A 19,847-nucleotide genomic window follows, 5' to 3' on the forward strand; every position below is an offset into this window, starting at 1 on the left:
CTACATATTAAATAATACAAAATCTTTACTATCATTATATGCTACTTTAGATATTCAATAAATCATTTATTAAATGAAAATTATCTAAAATCTAAACATAAAATTATTTCTTGTAATTATTTTTATTAGGTAAATATTTTATATTACATTTATAAATTACAGGTATGTTGGGTGTTAAAAATCTATTGTTTTATATGAGAATAAAAATATTAAAATGGCAGCCGTTAAACATCATACACTTGCGTGACTTAAAGGCCATGATGCCGGTATGACACGCAGAGTCAGGTGTGATCCTCGGCCAGACATCTAAATAATTAATTTAAACTTTTCTGTTTTGTTTGACTGTTTTTGCGTACGTACTCATGTTTTTGTGAATTAGCAACAAAGACTTAGGGTTCCTAGTGTGCACTTTGACTGTAGAAAGCGTTTATTTATTATTTTGTATAATATAGGTATTGCAGATAGGTAAGTGGCTACTGCTGCCTACAGGCATCTGTAATCAAACGCTGATAAGATTAGTTTCGAGCTTGATCGCACAGATGCGCCGCTACCCTTGAGGAGCCCGAATGCCTCGGAAAAGTATATCTCCCTAACCACACCCTTCAAACGAGAACACAGCAGCGCTTAACACTTTTGTTATTAGGCAAAAGTAGGTGTGGCGGTAATGCCACTGGAGTCGAACCACAGAGTTCTACCACCTTCAAATATTTATAGCTTTGTACTTCAAGTGTCTTGATCAGCAAAGGTTATTGTCATTGTCAACAAAATTAATAGTATCTCGAGTCCATAAACAACCCATTGCTCTTAAAACTAGCCATTTAAATCGAACCTGTTATCCCTGTTTAAATTTATGAAGTCACTCTGCCTTTATAGTCGTTTCAGGCACCACGGCCGACTGCATATCCGCCGACCTCAGTGACTCACGATTTCATCACTGCCTGTACAACCTTTTTCAATAGCCTGTATTTACCTTACTTGTACATACAAAGGTCGATCCCTTGACAATGTTTATTAATATCGTTTTTAATGTTAGTATTCAATTTCTTTATCTGTTGATGTGTGGTCTGTCCTTTCCTGTAATTTATTTGTGTTTCAAGTCGTGAAAGTATTTTAATTGTCATTGTCATTGCAATCTTAATGAGAATTTTCTAATGTGAATCTTAATACAACGTTTAGATTTCCTTACGATGTACATCAGATCTAGAACTATTTGTTCTACTACACTATGTAAGATGTATAATAGGAATTTAAGAAAATTAAAATCCATTAGGCTACTAATTAGCTCTTCTTCACTACATTTCCCTTTCATACTTTAAATATCAACTTTTTGTAAATCAAGTCAGACAAAAGTTAGTTAACTCTTCTTTGAACAAAATTACAAGTAACCTTTTTTATACATTCATAGATATGTATGTGAAAATATACTTAAACCGAAGTAAAATATATAGATGTTATAATTAAACTGTTGCTAGTTGCTAAGGCGTGGCTTAATATTAATTTTTAGAACCGGACCTCAGCAAATTTAACATATTATTTAAAGATGAACAAACTCAATCGAAATATAGCTTAGCCGTGGGAAAGTTAAAAACGCAGATATTTTTAAACTGAACAACTTTAAGAAAGAAGGTCAACTATAAAATAATATAAAGTAACTGTTACATAACGAAATATACTTGAGGCGTGCTGCAGGAAACGTCAAATTTTGTTAGCGCTTACAGTCAAGGGCAATTCAGTTGGTCCAAGTGATTAACTCAAGGCGAAGTTACTTTACAATTGAGCATCTCGTTATTTGTCCGTTTTTATGAGCGTATTTTTGGCGAAATGTCCGTCTTATAACCAAAACTACAAGTCTTGAGTAAAGTAACTTTAATAAATTCGCGTCTAAAATATTTGAGAATTACTTGAAATGATCACTGATTTCTTATTCTTTTTATCCCGATTAATTTATTTGTATTGTAAGTTGATTGATGATAATATAATCCGTACTTTTTTGGTAATTAGATCATATTATGTTCACCACGACGTCAATTTGTTGATATTGTCAAAGCAGGTATAAATTAAAATATTACAATCATCAGCTTTCATCGCTTGTATCTCATCACTTGTTTGAAGTTTTGATGACAGCCTCTTCACATATCATGTAATTGAGGCTTACACGCAACTGCATGATGTATACATATACATTGAAAAACTTCATGGTTTGAAGTATTTTAATACTCTTTAGAAATTTTATTTTGATGTTACTACCAGTAATATCTTCAGCGGTCATTTACCTATGAAATGTAAGTTTTTGACCCTGAACCCAGTTTCAAACCAATTAAATCAATTTCGTCCTTTCCATTAAATCTTTATCCTTTAAAATATTTTATGTAGTATAAACACTATTTAAATGTCGAAGAATGTACAATTGTAATAAGGTAGTTAATTTGCATGGTACTTAACTATATGTTAAATGATATTATAATATGTGATAGACAGTGGCATTTATTTATTTATTATAAGTACCTATCGTTTTAAGTTCTGAGTACGTAATATCTACACCTAGTACTTAACGACACTTATTGTCTAATATTTCATCATAATAGTCATCATTTCTGGCCATTATCTATCTTTTAGCATTAATACAGGACGCATCATTATTTTTACCCGATCTTATTTTTCGGTATTTTCAGAGAATGTGTCATATATTTTGTATGATTCCAATATTCCTTGATATGCAAACAAAACGCCCCCCGTGAAGAAGATGTGACGACATTCGCACAAACGGTTAACAATCTTCTTCCTGCCGCTAACATTGAACCACTTCTGGCCGCGAGCGCCGGCCAAGTGCACTGAGGATGTTACGTGGACACAAATAGATACTGATTTAAACATAACACTACGGTTACCTACATACAGCTTTGCGTAGGACGAGCGAAATCGTTTTTAGATGCTCCTTTGAAGTTTATTATCTTGTGAGTAGTCGTAAACGTGTTTTTCATTATTTGTGTCTATCAAATTCAGAATTCTTTGTTGGATATTAAATGTATGAAAATATAAACATTTAAATAAATCTCTTTCTGATAACCTAGACCTCATGATGAAAATGTTTGACTTACGTAATTGTCGGTAAATAATTTAATGTTTGTCTAACAATCCGTTGTGAGATACGAAACTTACGAGATTTTTGGCTTTTTACTCGAGGAGGGTAATGTTTTCCCAGCCTATGTATGTCTCATTATTTGGTACGTCCTACAGGCCAAATGGCTTGACAGTTGTAATATGTAAGGTGTCGTTGAATTCTTCTAAACTTTGGAAGTGATATGTTACAATACTTCCCTTTCCAGTGTTTTAATTTTAAGCTATCGGGTTTTTTATAACAAACTTGTTACATCACGAAGACATCATTTAATCTAAGGTCTAGAATCACACGTTGCAAATTGGAAGAGATACAAATTGGCTGGTGCGTTGTTAGCTGTTACCGATGAAAGGAAGCCTAGATTCAAATTGTCGGATAACTGCAGCTGCAATAATTGGATAGGTGGAGTTGATAGGCAATAGCCGTCGGGGACTTCGACTGTGTTTAGTTATACCCTATATTTAGACGACGTTGCCGGCAGTTCTTATTTATTCCTATCATGCAATATCCGTAGATATTCTAATGTTTTATATAACACTTGTTACGTGCGGTTCCAGTCACAATGGAGCTAAAGTAATCGACACTTATATCTGACCTATTATTTTCAAAGGCTCGTAAAAAATAATGATAGATAATCTTATTTCTCAATCTACGATGAAACACATAAATATTAAACTTTTATCTCTTACTTATTTACTATAAGTTATTGAATCGAGATAAAACATGAACTTAATTTGAAATTGTATTAAAGATGTGACAACCGTGGCTTGTGACTGAAACCTTATACGGGATGTTACCACGAATAGAATAGCGTTAACCGATTAGACGTGATTTACCTCACGTGACTACAATGCTCTGACTGTACGACCTTTGTAACGATAGTATACATTTACACCGACATTGCAGTAATAGATAATCTTATTTAGTCACCAATATAACTGTTCGTTTTTTTCGTTCCAGGCGGTGACTTCAATCAAGATGGCGTGTCTTTCCGTGAACGCCTGTCTCCTAGCGCTAACCTTCCTCTTCGCTCCCTCACTGGCCACCATCTGCCCCGACCACTGCGTCTGCAGCACCACACGAGATGGCCTTCACCGCGTCACATGCAGCAACCTCGCAGAGCTCTACAAATACACTCTCCGCCAGAAACATCATAATATCAACATACTGGATCTCTCCCATAACAACATTACGAAGGTCAACCATGAACTTGACCGCCTTACCGAACTCGTCACCTTGGATTTGTCAACCAACGGTATCACAGATTTAAATAAATTCTTACAAAATGCCAGAAAGCTAGTGCATGTTAATCTCGCCAACAACAGGATTGCGAAGCTCTCATTTACACATCTGCCTACAAGTGTTAGTTCATTAGATTTAACTAACAATCTGTTACATGATGTGCCTTCAAACTTAGGTCACTTGGTCAATTTAGAACATTTAGAGCTTGACGGAAACCCTCTTGATTGCACATGTGAGAACTTGGTGGCACGTGATCGCTTTTTAGTATCAAATGTACATATCGACAGTGCTAAATGCGAAACTCCTGCAAAATTAAAGGGTCGGTCATGGCTAGAACTGAAAACTAAAGATATTTGTAAAGCGTCTAAAATGGAAATCAATTACTTAGATATGATGATGGGGGACCAACCGATTGACGCAGTTCGTATTGGAAAAGAAACCACTGCCTTGAAGTCTATGGCTTTAGTAGCTAGTAATGATTTAGACGAAGGCAACGTCATCCGTGTTGCCGATCAGGGTGAAGATGATGATAGTATGCAATTTATGAAAGTAGGTCGCTATACTACATCGTTCCCTTTAATAGATGGATCAGGAGACGCGGAAAGCACAACAATAAGTGATGTATTAGAACCTATAGTCGAACGAAAAATGTATAAAAATATATTGGCCGAGGAAAGTGTAATTCCTGCTGCTGACATAGTTCACACTACGGAAGATCCTATTGAAGGTTCTGGCGAAGGTTCTGGATTTGGATTTCATGGAATTGGAGATGAATATGATTTTAACACGGAACCTGCCGTAGAGACGACTACACCGATATATGAGGAACTCAATCCCGGACCTGTACGAAAAATATTTGTTGATGATGACAGTACTACCTCCGAATTTCCAATTCCTAAGCCTCCATCTATTTACGAAGGAGGGTCTGATTGGCACAGCAAAATCGAACCTGATATTGTAACCCAAAAAGCTGTCACTCAGGAAGTTTCAAGGGATACTACCGTTTCAGAACAAATTCGCGTTACACATGCTTCTGAAGTTTTAGGTCAAGCACCAACTGGTGACGAGAAAGTTACACATAAAACTGGTACATATGTTTGTATAGCATTAATTGTCGTCTTACTAGTAGGATTAATTGGATTTGCCATAATAAAAGGTCAAATGAGAAAGCGTAGAGACAGACGACTTTTAAGGCAACAGAAACGAGATGTAGAAAAAGCATCTAAGGAAATGGTAGACATGAATAAATCGTTACTCGGTAAACCCGCTTTATCAGATACTCCAACTGATCGAATAGTTAATGGCAAATACGAATTGGTGCCTACACATGAAAGTCATCAAAAGAAAGGGGAAAACGGACTTGGAAATGGAGTTAAACACAATGAAGAAAATAATGTACGGACTGATAGCCCAAGAGACACAAACCAGAATAAACGCAGTTCTATAGACAATAATTTGGCAGAAGATATTGAAATTCCTCAACAAGAGACTTCGTTTGAATCAGATCCTACATCGCCTGATTCTAGGAAAGACCGCCACTCATTGTCAAGTGAAGATATATTTGTGCCCGCTCATGATGATGAAATACCCAGACTTAATGGAAACACAGAATCGGATGTTTCACACCCACTAATTAATGGAGATCAAACTATAGATTCGGACTTTTTGTCGCCGTCTCGAGAGTATGTGCCGGTTTATTCACCTGACATGGGTAGGGTCAGGATCAAAATGTCTGAGACACCCAAACCTAAAACCCCAGTACTAGTCACTCGGAGTAGGTCGAATGCCGGAGACATAATCATAACACCAGCAATGGATGCAAATGTGCGTAAATCAACTACTTGAGAATCATTTTTTTAGACATGGACAAGAACACTTTGTGTAAATGAGTGTCAATTAGCAAACACTTCACTATTGGCAAAATTCTGTGATTATTCTGTGTGCATATCATGGGGAACTCTTGTGAATGAGGGTATGAAATTATTGACTGTGTATTAAGTGCTGCCAAAGTGTGTTTGTAGTCGACAGTGCCTTTATTGAAACTTGTTAGTGGTATAATATATTTATGAGAGTATATCGCACGATAAGAAAAATATTTTTATACGTGTAATAATGTTGCCATGTTCATCATAGTTGTAAAATTTGTTATTAATGATTATCATCAGTAGAGGCCCGCGTTTCGGTTATTCATGTTGTACAATCATTTATGTTGCGTGTTATGCAATTTTACTTTTATTTTCAATAATGCGTACAGTTCTTGGAGATGTCAATGGTTGTGTACTTACTTTATACTGAGCGAACTTATACGTTGTACAATACTGGAACAACGAATGATCCATCTGGTTGTAAGCTTCAATGTATGTCTCCTCATCATTTTCTAAGAGAGATTAGTTCTTTCATGGTCTATGCGTAAGTTCCTTTTAAGTAATTTTATTGAATTTAGTATTTAAGAATGTGATACCATTTATTTTAAGTAATTGATGCTATTATTTTATTATGTATGTAATGGTTTCAATTTTGTCATCAATGTATATTTGTTTAGGTTTTATTGAGAAAATCATTCTACTTTGTAATTAAGAGTTTTTAATTACTTTTGTATAACTGTGCTTTTACTGATTTACTATTATTATTCGCAATAATTTATCAAATCTGTTATTTTTTATTGAATGAACCACAATGTATATTAAGAAGGAACAAACTGAGAACAATAATGTTTTTCGAATATAAGAAGTTTTATAGGTCAATGTAATTTTATTCAAACATTACGATATAAAACGTTGATTGGAAATTTGTGACTTTTCATTTTAATATGCCTACATCTAAACTATTCCCTAAATGTAATACAACATGTACATACAAGAATGAATAAGAAAATTTGACAACAGTAAGAAAATACCACTGTTATTTTTTTTGCATAATTAATATGTTTTTTCTTTACCACGGACATGGAATATCCTGATAATTTTACAATCCTGATGCTATAACATTAGTAAAATCTCCAGAACCAGATTGCAGTGAACATTGAACATTGAACATTGAACTTTGGGTTATGGACATCAGTAATCAACCTCTTATAGGTATACACTATACGAAGCTAGTCACAGATACGTTGCTACGACCGAAGATTAAGGTTTCAATGTATTTCTTACTTGAAATCGGAATACAGCAGCACTTAACGCAGTTAAGGAATATATAAGTAACATAATTAGATAATGTCTGCATGCGGAACACGAGAATTTCTAGTACTCACACCAAGGACTAAGTTGAAATAAAAATTAATTTCGTTCGCCGAATTTATGTTACTTTATTAACATTAATAACTTTTACATTAATTAAATCCGCAGATTAATTTATAATTATTTCGTTACGATTAAATATTTTATGATCAGTTTAAAGTTAATGGACTAAATTACTTTATTTACAATTTTTTTGCAAGTAAGTAGATAATTAAGACAAAATAATTGCTTATAATTGGACTAAGCCTACAATAAAAAAATCATGGCTCTGTTGCTGAAATGATGCACTTTCGTGATCTCCGAAATATGGAGCATATTGCAACAAAGAAACTTGTCATAAAAATATTCGAATTGATACAGTAATAAATATACTTATAGAATAAATAATGAATATATTATTGTGTAATGGAAGTCCAAGCCTTTAAACGCTAAAGCTGTGGGTTAATTCATATAGGAATTTCTGATATCTCAAAAATCAAATAATGGGTATACAATTATCACTTTAGTAGTGGTGAAAGAATAGCTTGTATGGAAACCGGCATCCTCCTCATAGACTGTATTCATGAAGAATAATTGCCGTGGATGGACTATAGTATCATTTCCTTTCAACCCTTTATAATCGATGAGCATTGGGACAATAATGGATTGTTAAGGAACTTTGCATCTATTTATTGTAAAAATAATTAACAAAAGGTTGTACTGTAATTAGTCACTAATTACTATAACCTTCGTGCTATTACAAAGTTCACGTATGACTGGTTTCATTTATCTTCTGATTGCGACCTTTTTTATTTTAATACAGTTCAATTAAATCATTTGTTTTATTTCATAGATCAAATTTTTGAAATTTGAACATATTATTTTTGTACGTGGCGTAGTCATTATAAGTAAACAAAAATAATAAATAGATTAAAAAGGACACTAAGTATAAAACAATATTTATTTTCTTTCCTCATTTATATAGATTTTTATAATAAAAGTACGTGACCCGGCAAACGTTGTGTTGCCACATAAATAAAAAAATGTTAAGGTTGAACAACCCTTATCGCTTAAGGGTATGAAAAATAGTTAGTAGCCGATCCTCAGACCACCTGAATAATAATAATAAAATTTGGTTAAAATCGGTAAAGCCATTTCGGAGGAGTACGGTAATGAACATTGTGACACGAGAATTTTATTATAAGATTATTAGTTTGTTCAGGTGAACAACTAACGCCACCTAGTGGAAGGATTTAGAACTAGACTCATTGTCTCTTTTTGATGTAACTTACAGCAATGTTTACAGATGGCGCTACTAAAACAAAAAGTAATAGACAAAACATAGATTTCAAAAAACTTAATTAGAAGTCAATTTCAAGATTTATTTGTATTTATTTATTATAACAATTACCTAACAAGTAAATGCAAAAAAGATATAAACTATCTGAATAACAAAGTTATTTGAATTAGCTTATTATATTAATTAGGCTTATCTTAAATACACAGTTCATTGATTAATTATGCTTATTGGATGCTTCACTATAATAAGTGGTTGTCTTATTTTCTACCTTACATTTATCTTGTTATTGAGGTATCTAAACATTTTATTAATAAAAACGAGAGTACAATAAAATAAAACAACATAATTTATTTTCACATATTCAAAAGCCCTATTTGGGATGATCTTTAAAAATCACTTTCTCTAGGTTCATTATCATCGCTAGAATAACGTCTTTGTCTTGGCCGTAATGGTCTTGATGCTTCGGTTTCTATGTCTACTGTCACGCTGTCGCTAGTACCACCGTACTCTGACATACGACGCCGGCGGACCCCAGGCGACTGATCCAATTCTGCTACTTCATGACTTCCGTATTTTCTTGATCGCCGACGACGCCTTCGATTATTGTTTGTTGTATCCGTAAGTTCTAAATCATCTACGGCCCTAACATCTAAATCTCTTTCCGTTTCCTCTAATAAATCTCCACTTGACTTAGTTTTCCTACGCCCTCTCCTCCTCTTGGTCTTTCCGGTGCCTGTTTCACAAAGAGAATGGCATGAGGCATTTAATTTTGGCATGGAGAGAGCTTCATCATAAGAAGGTGGTGCGATTAAATCGCGTGGATCGGGGGTATTGCATAGTGCCTCTTGCTCTGCACGTATCCTCAACTGTCTCAATCTATCTCTTGCTTCTTCTACTTGTCTTTCACGTTCTCTTTGTATAGCTACTAAACGACGGTTCATGGATTTTCTTATTGTGTTAACTAAAATTATACACAAAGCTAAACCCACAATCATTGACACTAAAAACCATATTATTCCATCCACATTTGCCACTTTCTCGCTGGGATTCCATGTAAAATAACACGCTTCCAACCAGGTTTGTCCTATTACTTGATTAGGACTGTTACATATAAGGTTATAGGATTCTTCTTTTTTGTTCGGTTCTAAAGTTATAAATTCATAGAAATCAAACATATTTTTATCTGTGCAGTCACATCTCCACATGTTATCACTTAAATCTAATCGTTCTAAATATGAATTTGATTCAAAGTAACTTCTGCTCCATACGTTTGTAAAACGGTTGCCTACAACGCCTAAACCTGTCAATCTTGGTAACATGAAAAATGTTAAATTGCCAACAGAACTGATTCTATTATAGTTCAAGTTTAAATATTTTAGTGTATTCGAAGAAATACTGTCAGGGATGTGAGATATAACATTACGAGATAAATCTAGATCCACCAATGATTGCAGTCCTTCTAAGGAATCTTTGCCGATCACGTTAATTTCGCATGAACTCATGTCTACAATTGACAAAGACAGTGATTTCAAATGGCCAACTCTATTTAAATAGTTCCTTGCTAGTTTAATGTGTGTCAACGATGGCATTTCTAGAAGAGTGTCTTCCGGTACCACGGCTATCTCGTTCCATGATAAATCAAGATATTTTAACATTGTAAGTCCTCGAAACGTATCGCTTTTAAGAGATCCTATATTGTTGTATGATAAATCTAAGTATTCCAATTTAGAGTTATTAATAAATTCATTACTCCGCAAGAATCGTATCATGTTATGATTAATCATTGCTTTTCTCAGGTTTGAAAATCCTTGAAGGCTTGGTTGAAAAACGTTACAATACGAGATATCCAAATATTTAAGTGAACTTGAATACAGGCTATTCGATGATGATGATAGCTCCAGGCGATAGTTATGTGACATTTTCAAATATACTAATGATGGTAAGTAGGACAATTCACTGTAATTAATATGGCTCAACTGACAATTGCTCACATATAAACTTTTGAGTGTTGGCGATATAAGATTTTGGATTCTTACAAGTGGGTTATTGTTCAGCTTTAGGACTCTTATATTGATTAATCCACTCAGAGGTGATCTTCCGTGTATTGAATCAATCTCGCAATGTTCCAATATCAATGTTTCAAGGGATGGACTAATGAAAAGTTCTTGATTTGCTAAATTTCCTAAGGTGTGTAGTCTGTTGTAAGATAGGTCCAAAATTTTCAAATTTCCCGCTGGCTTAAGAACTTCATTAGGATTTAGGTTAAGCCAAGCTTCAAAGTGATTTCTTGACAAATTGAGCACTTCTAAAGAAGTCAGATTTTGCAACGCATTTTCCGGTAAAACTTTCAGCAGATTTGAGTTCAGGTCCAATGATATTAAATTGTAGAATCTGCCGAGATTTTCAGGAAAAACACTTATCTCGTTGTTTGAAAGATTGAGCTTCGTCACCTGAAAAGTATTTTTTAATATCATTATACAACACTACTATATCATGGATCTGCAAAATAGAAAATAAACAAAAATAATATCTCTATCTTATTTTAACTGCTGTTATAAGGCAGTAAAAATAAGATATTTCGGTGGTGTAGCCGGAGGCAAACATAGAGGATTCTACCACCTTCAACATTACATTGTAGACAAAATTGTACTGTGTGTACTATTCACGTAATATGTTACTTCCTTACCGTATGACTAAGGCCATCAGGAACTGTAGTGAGGCCTCTTCGAGAGCAGTCCACACTAGCTCTGTCTGCACTACAGGAACACAAATAGCAAACATCATTTGTATTGTCATCGAAGTCCAATAGTTCTGCATTTATCATCACCAATAGAAGAAGAAGGCTGGTCGTTTTTAGGATCATACCGTCTTCGTATCATTACTATCTGTAAAGGAAAAACACTCAAATATACGTAAAGTTAATCAGTTTTTGACTATCTAATAATTATAACTGTAATACCTTCGATATAAATCAACAATGAATCGCTTTCTGAACACCTGCTGCCAGTTGGGCAATAGATCTATCTTTCTTGTCACGTGTAACCTCAGTAACCCTAAAAGGCGCGCATTGTCCCTGTTAAAGACACAGTGGGTAAATAATGAAACATTAGGAGGCGCATACAACAATTTTATCATCGCTATCAGTTGTAGATAAAGCCTCTGGTTATGGAACACCTAAATTTAGGTCGCCTACTTGATATTAAATCTGCAAACAAGGTTAGGAAATGTATGTTTTACTTCCATTGACTAATGCTTGTGCGTTATCCGAGATAATTTCTAAATTGTTTAAATAATTCATTGATGACTCGTTTCTACGTTTGTGAATCATTGTAGTAATTTTGTGACTAAGAAGTAATGTTTCCGAGAAAGTACTTAAGTGAGGATTTGCTACTAAAACGTACGTGTTTATCGAAAAATGTATGATAACTTTTAATATGGATAGGTACCTAAAGGGATACATTGGTTACTATTAAGACTTGTTCTATATTGTATGACAGTAAATTAGAGTCTGAAATTATCGTATTTACATACTTCAGTATTAGGTGAAAATTATTTTTTTATGAATAAAAATAAAGCAACTATTTACTCACCACATGAATAAACCGAGTAAAACATTGAAATTTGAAGCACTTATTAAATGTTTAATATATATTTCAGTAAAGGTAGTATTATTAATACACACTTTTTATCACTTAAGTACGTTATCGATCACTTTGATAATCGTATCACTGCACACCCCGGTTTGTCATTTTCGCACAGTTTTTTCTTTATATTTAACCAGAAACAAATATATTAAGGGATTTACGATGAGACACTTGTATACTCCAGTTTAATTCTGTATCTATAGTCTTACGTGCGATCCCAACCATGAGATAACATTGTATGAGCCAAATAATATCATGACGTGTTATCATTGATAATGATAAGAGCTCTATGAGACCGTTAGCGTGCACTAACTACCTCTAATCAATGATGTATATATTTTATATTTATTTCTGATAATGTATTATTTCATGCGTCCTTACAAAGCTTATTGCAAAAGCAGTCCATGCAAGAGTGTTAGAGTTAAAAAATAATTAAAATAATATTTTTAATAAATAAGGGCATTTAAGAAATTATAAAAAAATAACATAAAGCAAATAATGAAGGACTTAGAAGTTGTTGAATTAAAATTGAAAATAACGCCATCTAGTGGCCACGTTAAAAACCAAATACATACTAACATAGTGTAGTTGTATGTTAGTTCCAAATCTTCTCAGAGATGGCGCTACTTAAAAGATATTAAGAACATTGAAGTGCCACACAACCAATCTAACAACCTTCATACAATATTCATATTCATAACGTACTTAAAACGCAAGGGTACAGGTAAAAAAAATAATTTTGTATTGGTCTATTCTTTATATTATTATCCTTAATTTATTAAATAATTTATTTGGTAATTCAATAATAAAGCACATTGCTATAACTTAAGTAAACCTAGAGTAAAAATAATTATAAAATTAATAAACTGACAAGAAAAAAATTACGTTATGTGAATTTCAACCGTTCGTCTTACAGAACGCCTGTCAATAGTTCTAGGTCTAAATTCAGTTAGATCTCCAATAGACCTCGATCTGCGATACCGACGAGAAGTTTCTTCGGGTTCGTCCACGAAGTCTGGTAATGAGTGGAAAGACGCATTTAACCTCGGCATTAGCAAAGCTTCATCGTAGCTAGGAGGCAAGTCCTCACGTAGAGGAACCCTCATTATCACCGAATTAGCTCTTTCCTGAGGCATGGAACCATTTAAGACCGTAGTTTCTGGCGTCGGTCGCGGCGGGTCTGGCTTATTCAGTACCATTATTCCCCGACAAACGAATGATGTTATTAATATACCAATAATTACTCCTACCAACACGGCCATCATCGTGTACGAATTTGTGGACGACTCAACGTGCCAAGTGAGTATGTACGCCTGCTGCCAACTTAAATGTGTTACATTCGATGGCGAGTAACATATAAGTGAGCCCCTATCAGTTACCTTCGATGGCTCTTTAGTCAAATATTCAAATGTGAGCAAAAGATTAACACTGAATCCTTCGCAGCTCCATCGGTTGCCCTTCACATGAACTTCCCTCAAAAACGGATTTGAGGCAAAATGTGAGGTCGACCATACTTCTTTGAACTCGTTCCCTCTCAAGTCTAGTACCGCTAAGTGCGGTAATAAAGAAAAGGTGCGGTCTGTGAGCGTACTAATTTCGTTGTAACTCAAATCCAATTCTTGTAGAGTATTCGAGGCAAAATTGTCCGGAATGTTTTCGATCTCGTTAATAGAGAGATCCAATTCTAATAATGAGTTCATTCCTGTGAGCGAGTTGACGTCTATACGTGTTATTTGGCAGTTACTCAAGTAAATATTCCTCAAAGAGGGCGATCGAAAGCTGGGTACTTCTGAGAAATAATTTCTGGATAAAATGAGTGTACCTAAGTTGCTCGCGTGAGTGAACAATCCCGGTGGCAAATCGTAGATTCTGTTTTCAGATAAATCGAGAAAAAATAATTGTGGCGTTCTCGTGAATGCGTCTTCGTCGATGTTATTGATTTTGTTTCGTGATAAATCTAGTCTTTTCATGTGATATGTGTGTTCGTTGCTCGGCCACGAATCGTAGTTATTATTCGATAGGTTAAGGGTCTGTAGTGAGGTCCAACTTCCCATGTAGCTGGGCAGCGGTCGGGTCAGGCTGTTCCCGGATAGGTCCAGAGTTTGCACTTGTAAGAAATTTTGTAGTAGTGGAGGAAACGTTTCGAAGTTGTTGTTCGCCAACAACAATACATGAGCCTGTAAATAATACCAAAAATATGATTAAATTCTTTCCTATGTTATGAATTTAGAATTAAATTAAGAACCATTACTTCTTGTATTTATTTATTATTCAGTATTGTATTTAGACTATTTAATCGTTATTAAAATAATTATACACATATTTTGGATTCAGTCTATATTACGTTGAAAATTAAACACTAAATGCTTACATTATAGTCCAGCCCTTCGGGTAGGTCCACGAGACCTCGATCAGAACAGTCTAAATAAACTACATTGTTTAAAGTATAAGTCTGGCAGGGTTCCACTTGGTCGTCCTGCGCTCGGATCACGCCTGCGGATACCGTCGCTAGCAGCAGCCATAGCCACGGCAACCACGCAACTGCTTCTGGAAAGCACAGTAGGATTTTTTTTATTTTCCAATATTTGTCTTGTTACCAATGGATTGGCAATGAATGAATGTTGTCAATGGATTGTCACCAAATAAGACAATTTCTAATTGAAGTTGTTCTCAAATACTCGTAACTCACTACTCTTGAAGATAATCCGAACGCCTAATAAAATTGTACGGATTTAATCACTTCTTGGTATAAATGATGTCAGTCAAGCATGTAGGTATATAGCCAGGTCCATATTACTTAGTATTTACTACCAGCCTTCTAAGGTCCCAGATGGACTTATCAAACACCAGGTATGTTTACCCGAACTATTTGATTTGTGATTTCAAAGTGATTTGAGAGCAAGGTGGTTTTGTTCTGACAAAATTTAACGAGTGATATTCAAGGATAACAAAGGAGAAGTAAGGTTAAAGTATGGGACCAGGACCTGGATTCACGGTCATAAAACTCTCGACCAGGTTCGACATTGCCGAACTTTATACATTGCTTACGACAAACACAAACCACAGAGCTATAAGCGCAAAAATACTTATCACACAATCTGTATGTACTTCTGTTACACGCATATTGACCCTCACAGGAATAAAACACACACTTCAGTTTTCGCTGTTACTAAGCTCAAATAATAACTTTTTCAGTCCAGCCGTTCGTAAAACCTACAAAATTGATATTCAAAATGGTCATAAAAAATGATTACAACTCTATATTTATGAATACGAGTGTACCTACACTGGGTGTAAGATAATACATATCTCTTTACTATGAAATAGATGCAATATTTATAAAGCAAACTTACCCATTAGAATCAGTTCCGCATATTACAATCACAATTGTCACTAACTTTTAACATAACACGAAACTCGATACATAATATGAGTTTACATATTGCCTTGTAGATTTTGCAATGAATATTTGCCGTACCGCTTCGCCCAAGCTATGAGCCACAAGACTCATAGATATAGGATGTATCCTAAATAGAATAGCCGATAACTCACTACTGATTGTAGTTATCTAATAAAATCCTATCTGCGATCGTCAGAATTACGCAATGTTGAATACTGCATGATTTATTGTGCTCCTGTTTTTATTTGTGGTTAATATAGAAACGAAATGTGACATTATTAAAGTTGCTAAATAGAGAATTAGGATGCTTATTTGTCAAAGTACGTTTAAATGTTAATGTAGGAACATTTTGTTACTTTTCATTCTACTTCTCTAGGAAAACTAATCCTAATCAGAATATTTGGTATCTACTAGACCTATTAATGAAATGATTAGTTATCAAAGGTGGTAGAACCCCTAGTGTGTCGACTCCGCAGACCTTATTAAGAAAAAAACTTGAATCTTGAATAAGAAAAGTACTAAGCGCGGTTAAATTTTTGTTTGAAGAATGTAGTCGATTAGAGACATTCCAATTAGCACTCAGGAGCATCTACACGCATCTGTAGCCGAAAATTCATCATCTACGTCGAAAATTCTTTATCTGGTCTAAATCAAAGCAAAAGACAGTCGTTGGTTGATATGCTACATTACGTTAGAAAATTGAAATTGCATTATGATGGTTATAAATTATAATATTATCTGCATATGTTTGCACTGTTCTATTTATACGTTTAATCTGAAATTATATGTGGGTGTTGCCATAAAACAGGTTTACTTGCAATAATAACGGTTCGAATGGAGCACCCTGTACATATCGTACATCTTATCTGTACTGTCTTATCACTGATTAGGAATATCGACTTATCGTCCTACCCAAAGAAATAGTTTTTACTTGAAAATATGTGATTCACTACGGCCTCGCCACTTTTTGCTAAATATCACATAATTTATGACTTCTTGTTAATTTTTGAAATTAACGCATTCTCGTGTCGATGAATAAATGTTTACTTACTATTTACGAGGTATTTTATGTCCTTGTCGCTAAAAAATAATTTATTATTATGATATTTCATTTATATATGCCATTGTTTGTTGTAATACCATTATGTACTACTTGTGAACCTACCTACGTATGTGTGTATATATTCCTACGTATGTATTACGTACATATTTCTTTATAATATCATTGAAAGGATTATCTTTATCGCCCACGTGTATCGAGATGCTGAGAGAAATATCTTTTGGAGGATATCATGTTTATTGTTCATAAATTTTAAGATAATGACGCAAATCACAGCCAAACATATTATTATTATTATGTTATGGTTTAAAATTGTGATTTTCTTGAAAAGTATATATGAGTCTTTCAAACAATGTTGACAACAGATATCTATATAGAATTGGCTTTATCCCTCTTTACGGCCTATTCCTGCTCTTTTGCCCTTGACCTGGATTGTTTTCATCTTGATATTGTTTCTTAGGTGCTCATTAAAAGGTGGGTAATGAGTAATTCTTAAGATCAGACAATGCATCGAATATTCTAAAGATGCCAATATCAATGAGCAACGATGAGGACAATTCAGTCCAGTTTACGTAATTGCCAATTCTAAGTAATTTAACTGTAGCAGAGGACGCGTCACAAGAAATATTTCCTTCAGAGCAACTTTAGCACTGTTGTAATGACGTTGTTTTATCTCTTTTTCTCTATGACTACCCGGCGGTCTACATTATCAGCTATAACTAAAAAACCAATAACCCCAAAACTTGAGTGAAAGTCACAAGTAATCTTTAAGGCAATAGCTGTCTTGTCTTGTCCCATCTCGTCGTAAATCCTAAGTGCTTCAGGGTTAACCTCCCAGGTGTCGATTTTGCAAAAACGCGACACGTTCGCGTCGTAACGCCTGTCTGAACTCATTTACACGGGGCCTTTGCGACCCCCCTTCGAAGTTAGCGTTCAGGGGGTTGTTTATTCATGTCTATAACTATGTGAGCAAATGTTGATAAGTAGCAACAATTAAAAACTTGAATCGAGCTTTCGGAGTTATTGTTAAGGTTATGTGGCATAACATGACATTTAACATTAATTTGTCTAATATATGTTTAACACTCAATTGAAATTATGTTCTCGTACATATAGTAAACCTACAGAAAACAGAATATGGGTACTAATTTTAATACGTACGTATTATTTTTCAACCCGTGCCTTAATTTCCTAATAATAATCCGAAATAATGAGGAAATCTTCTTCGGAACATACTTAAGCGTGAAGTTACGCAATGGATTATGGAAACGTTAACGTTAACGTTGAGGTTAATATTAAGGTGAAGGCAAAGTAAACTAATGGTGGCGATATTCTATATGGTATAGATATTGTAGTAGGTAGAGGCGTTTAATGTGTTCGCGGGAGTACTTTAGGAAATGATATTAAATTAGAATTTCGCGATGTTTTTTTATGATACCTAAAAATCCTATAAACAAACACAAAGGTAAACGTACCACCAGACAAAGAATCCTTAAAACAAACGATAATGATCTAATTTCCCAAAAATCTGACGTTGACAACAAAAATAAAATAGGAGACTACAAAACATCTTCAAATTATTCCATTACCGTTTACACTTGTAATACTACAGTTTACAGTACGGGCAAGCGGAAAACATTTTTAAATTTGTGGTCGAACTTCAATAAATAAGGATAAAGCCCATTAGAGCCGCTGCGCAAATCTTCGGCCGCCGAACGCCACTTACTTAGACTTAAACTGTTCCGTCGCTATTTCGCAGATTTCGGATTGCAACGTCCATTTTGAGATACTTCACGGGATTATGTTGCCACTTACAAGGGTTAATAGCAGGCAATCTTATTATTAAGAAAGAAATCATATTACTAGAGAAAAACCGTTCAAAAACCGTTTTGTCGCTTCTACAATTTAGACGAATACGCCACCTCTTGGAAAAATCAGTCAAGGTGTGTGTGATGCAAGGCATGCCTTAGAATGAGACATACATACGAGTTCATAACTACGACACATTATATTTGAGTTATATATTTTTTTGTAACATTTGTGTTAAATGTAAAATGTAAAATTTGTGTAAACCCATAACACACGTTAAATCTTACAATGAGTACCAGAGTTCACTATACTTATGTTATTTTAGTATTAATGTCATCATTATCTGTATACTGCACTATCTGATTACTGTTAGACATAAGTCTGTATGTACAATTTATTGGACAGTAAAGTATAATAATTATTGTTAAATATTAATTTAAAGGGTTAATGGCAAAGAAAAGTTATTATTATGCATAAAGTATCAATTAGGAAAGTCGATTTTTCGTATGTGATTGCGGTAATCCGTCTATAATAACAAATTGTTAATAACAATCCAATTAAAACGAATTTTACTTAAAGAATATCACTACTGCGTTACTTCCCCTAGTTAGTTCTAACGCCTCATGTTTCTAACAAACTCTATAAAGCCAAACAGGGGTGTTATAAGACGACAGTGGAGATACATTACTGTTATAATTCAGACATACGAGTAAATACGATCATACAGTGGTAGTAGCTCTGAATTCAAACCACAAATAGTTAGAAAATTCAGTTTCACTATCCTCACGAAATATAAGCGAAGCATAAAAATAATTACTTAAAAATAGCACAATAACTTACATAACGTTTGGTATTTTATATTATCAATCATAATGTTTATCTACAAAGATAATCCGGATTAAAAGAATTGTGTAATTAGGCACATGTCTACATAAAATAAACTAACGTAGGTATTCATTACAAGAATTGCATTTTAATTTTTTACAAGATATAATTAGTACCGTATATAAACCTTGTACATCTAGAGAAGGATTAGAGTTATATCTGCCCAAAAATCTA

General features: G+C 34.2%; 2 protein-coding genes across 2 annotated transcripts in view; one reads left to right on the plus strand and one right to left on the minus strand.

Moving 5' to 3' along the window:
• The window catches only part of wdp (Leucine rich repeat protein windpipe), a 60,579-nt gene extending 53,431 nt beyond the window's left edge, over positions 1–7,148 (plus strand). The window contains exon 3 of the mRNA XM_073089629.1: positions 4,079–7,148. Within this exon, the coding sequence (XP_072945730.1) occupies positions 4,097–6,205 (2,109 nt within the window). The 5' untranslated portion in view covers positions 4,079–4,096 and the 3' untranslated portion in view covers positions 6,206–7,148. The remainder of the gene's footprint in view (positions 1–4,078) is intronic.
• A 2,113-nt stretch (positions 7,149–9,261) lies between these two features.
• On the minus strand, positions 9,262–16,051 carry LOC140749122 (uncharacterized). Its single transcript, XM_073082152.1, is given in 5 exon segments — positions 9,262–11,325; positions 11,562–11,718; positions 13,387–14,696; positions 14,891–15,066; positions 15,873–16,051. Coding segments are annotated over 5 exon segments (3,711 nt in total). The 5' UTR covers positions 15,877–16,051.
• Positions 16,052–19,847: the final 3,796 nt, after the last annotated feature.

Source organism: Epargyreus clarus, unplaced genomic scaffold, assembly GCF_041222505.1.
Source record: "Epargyreus clarus isolate Ecla_fem2 unplaced genomic scaffold, WU_Ecla_fem_2.2 ptg000003l, whole genome shotgun sequence".
Classification (NCBI taxonomy): Eukaryota; Metazoa; Arthropoda; class Insecta; order Lepidoptera; family Hesperiidae; genus Epargyreus; species Epargyreus clarus.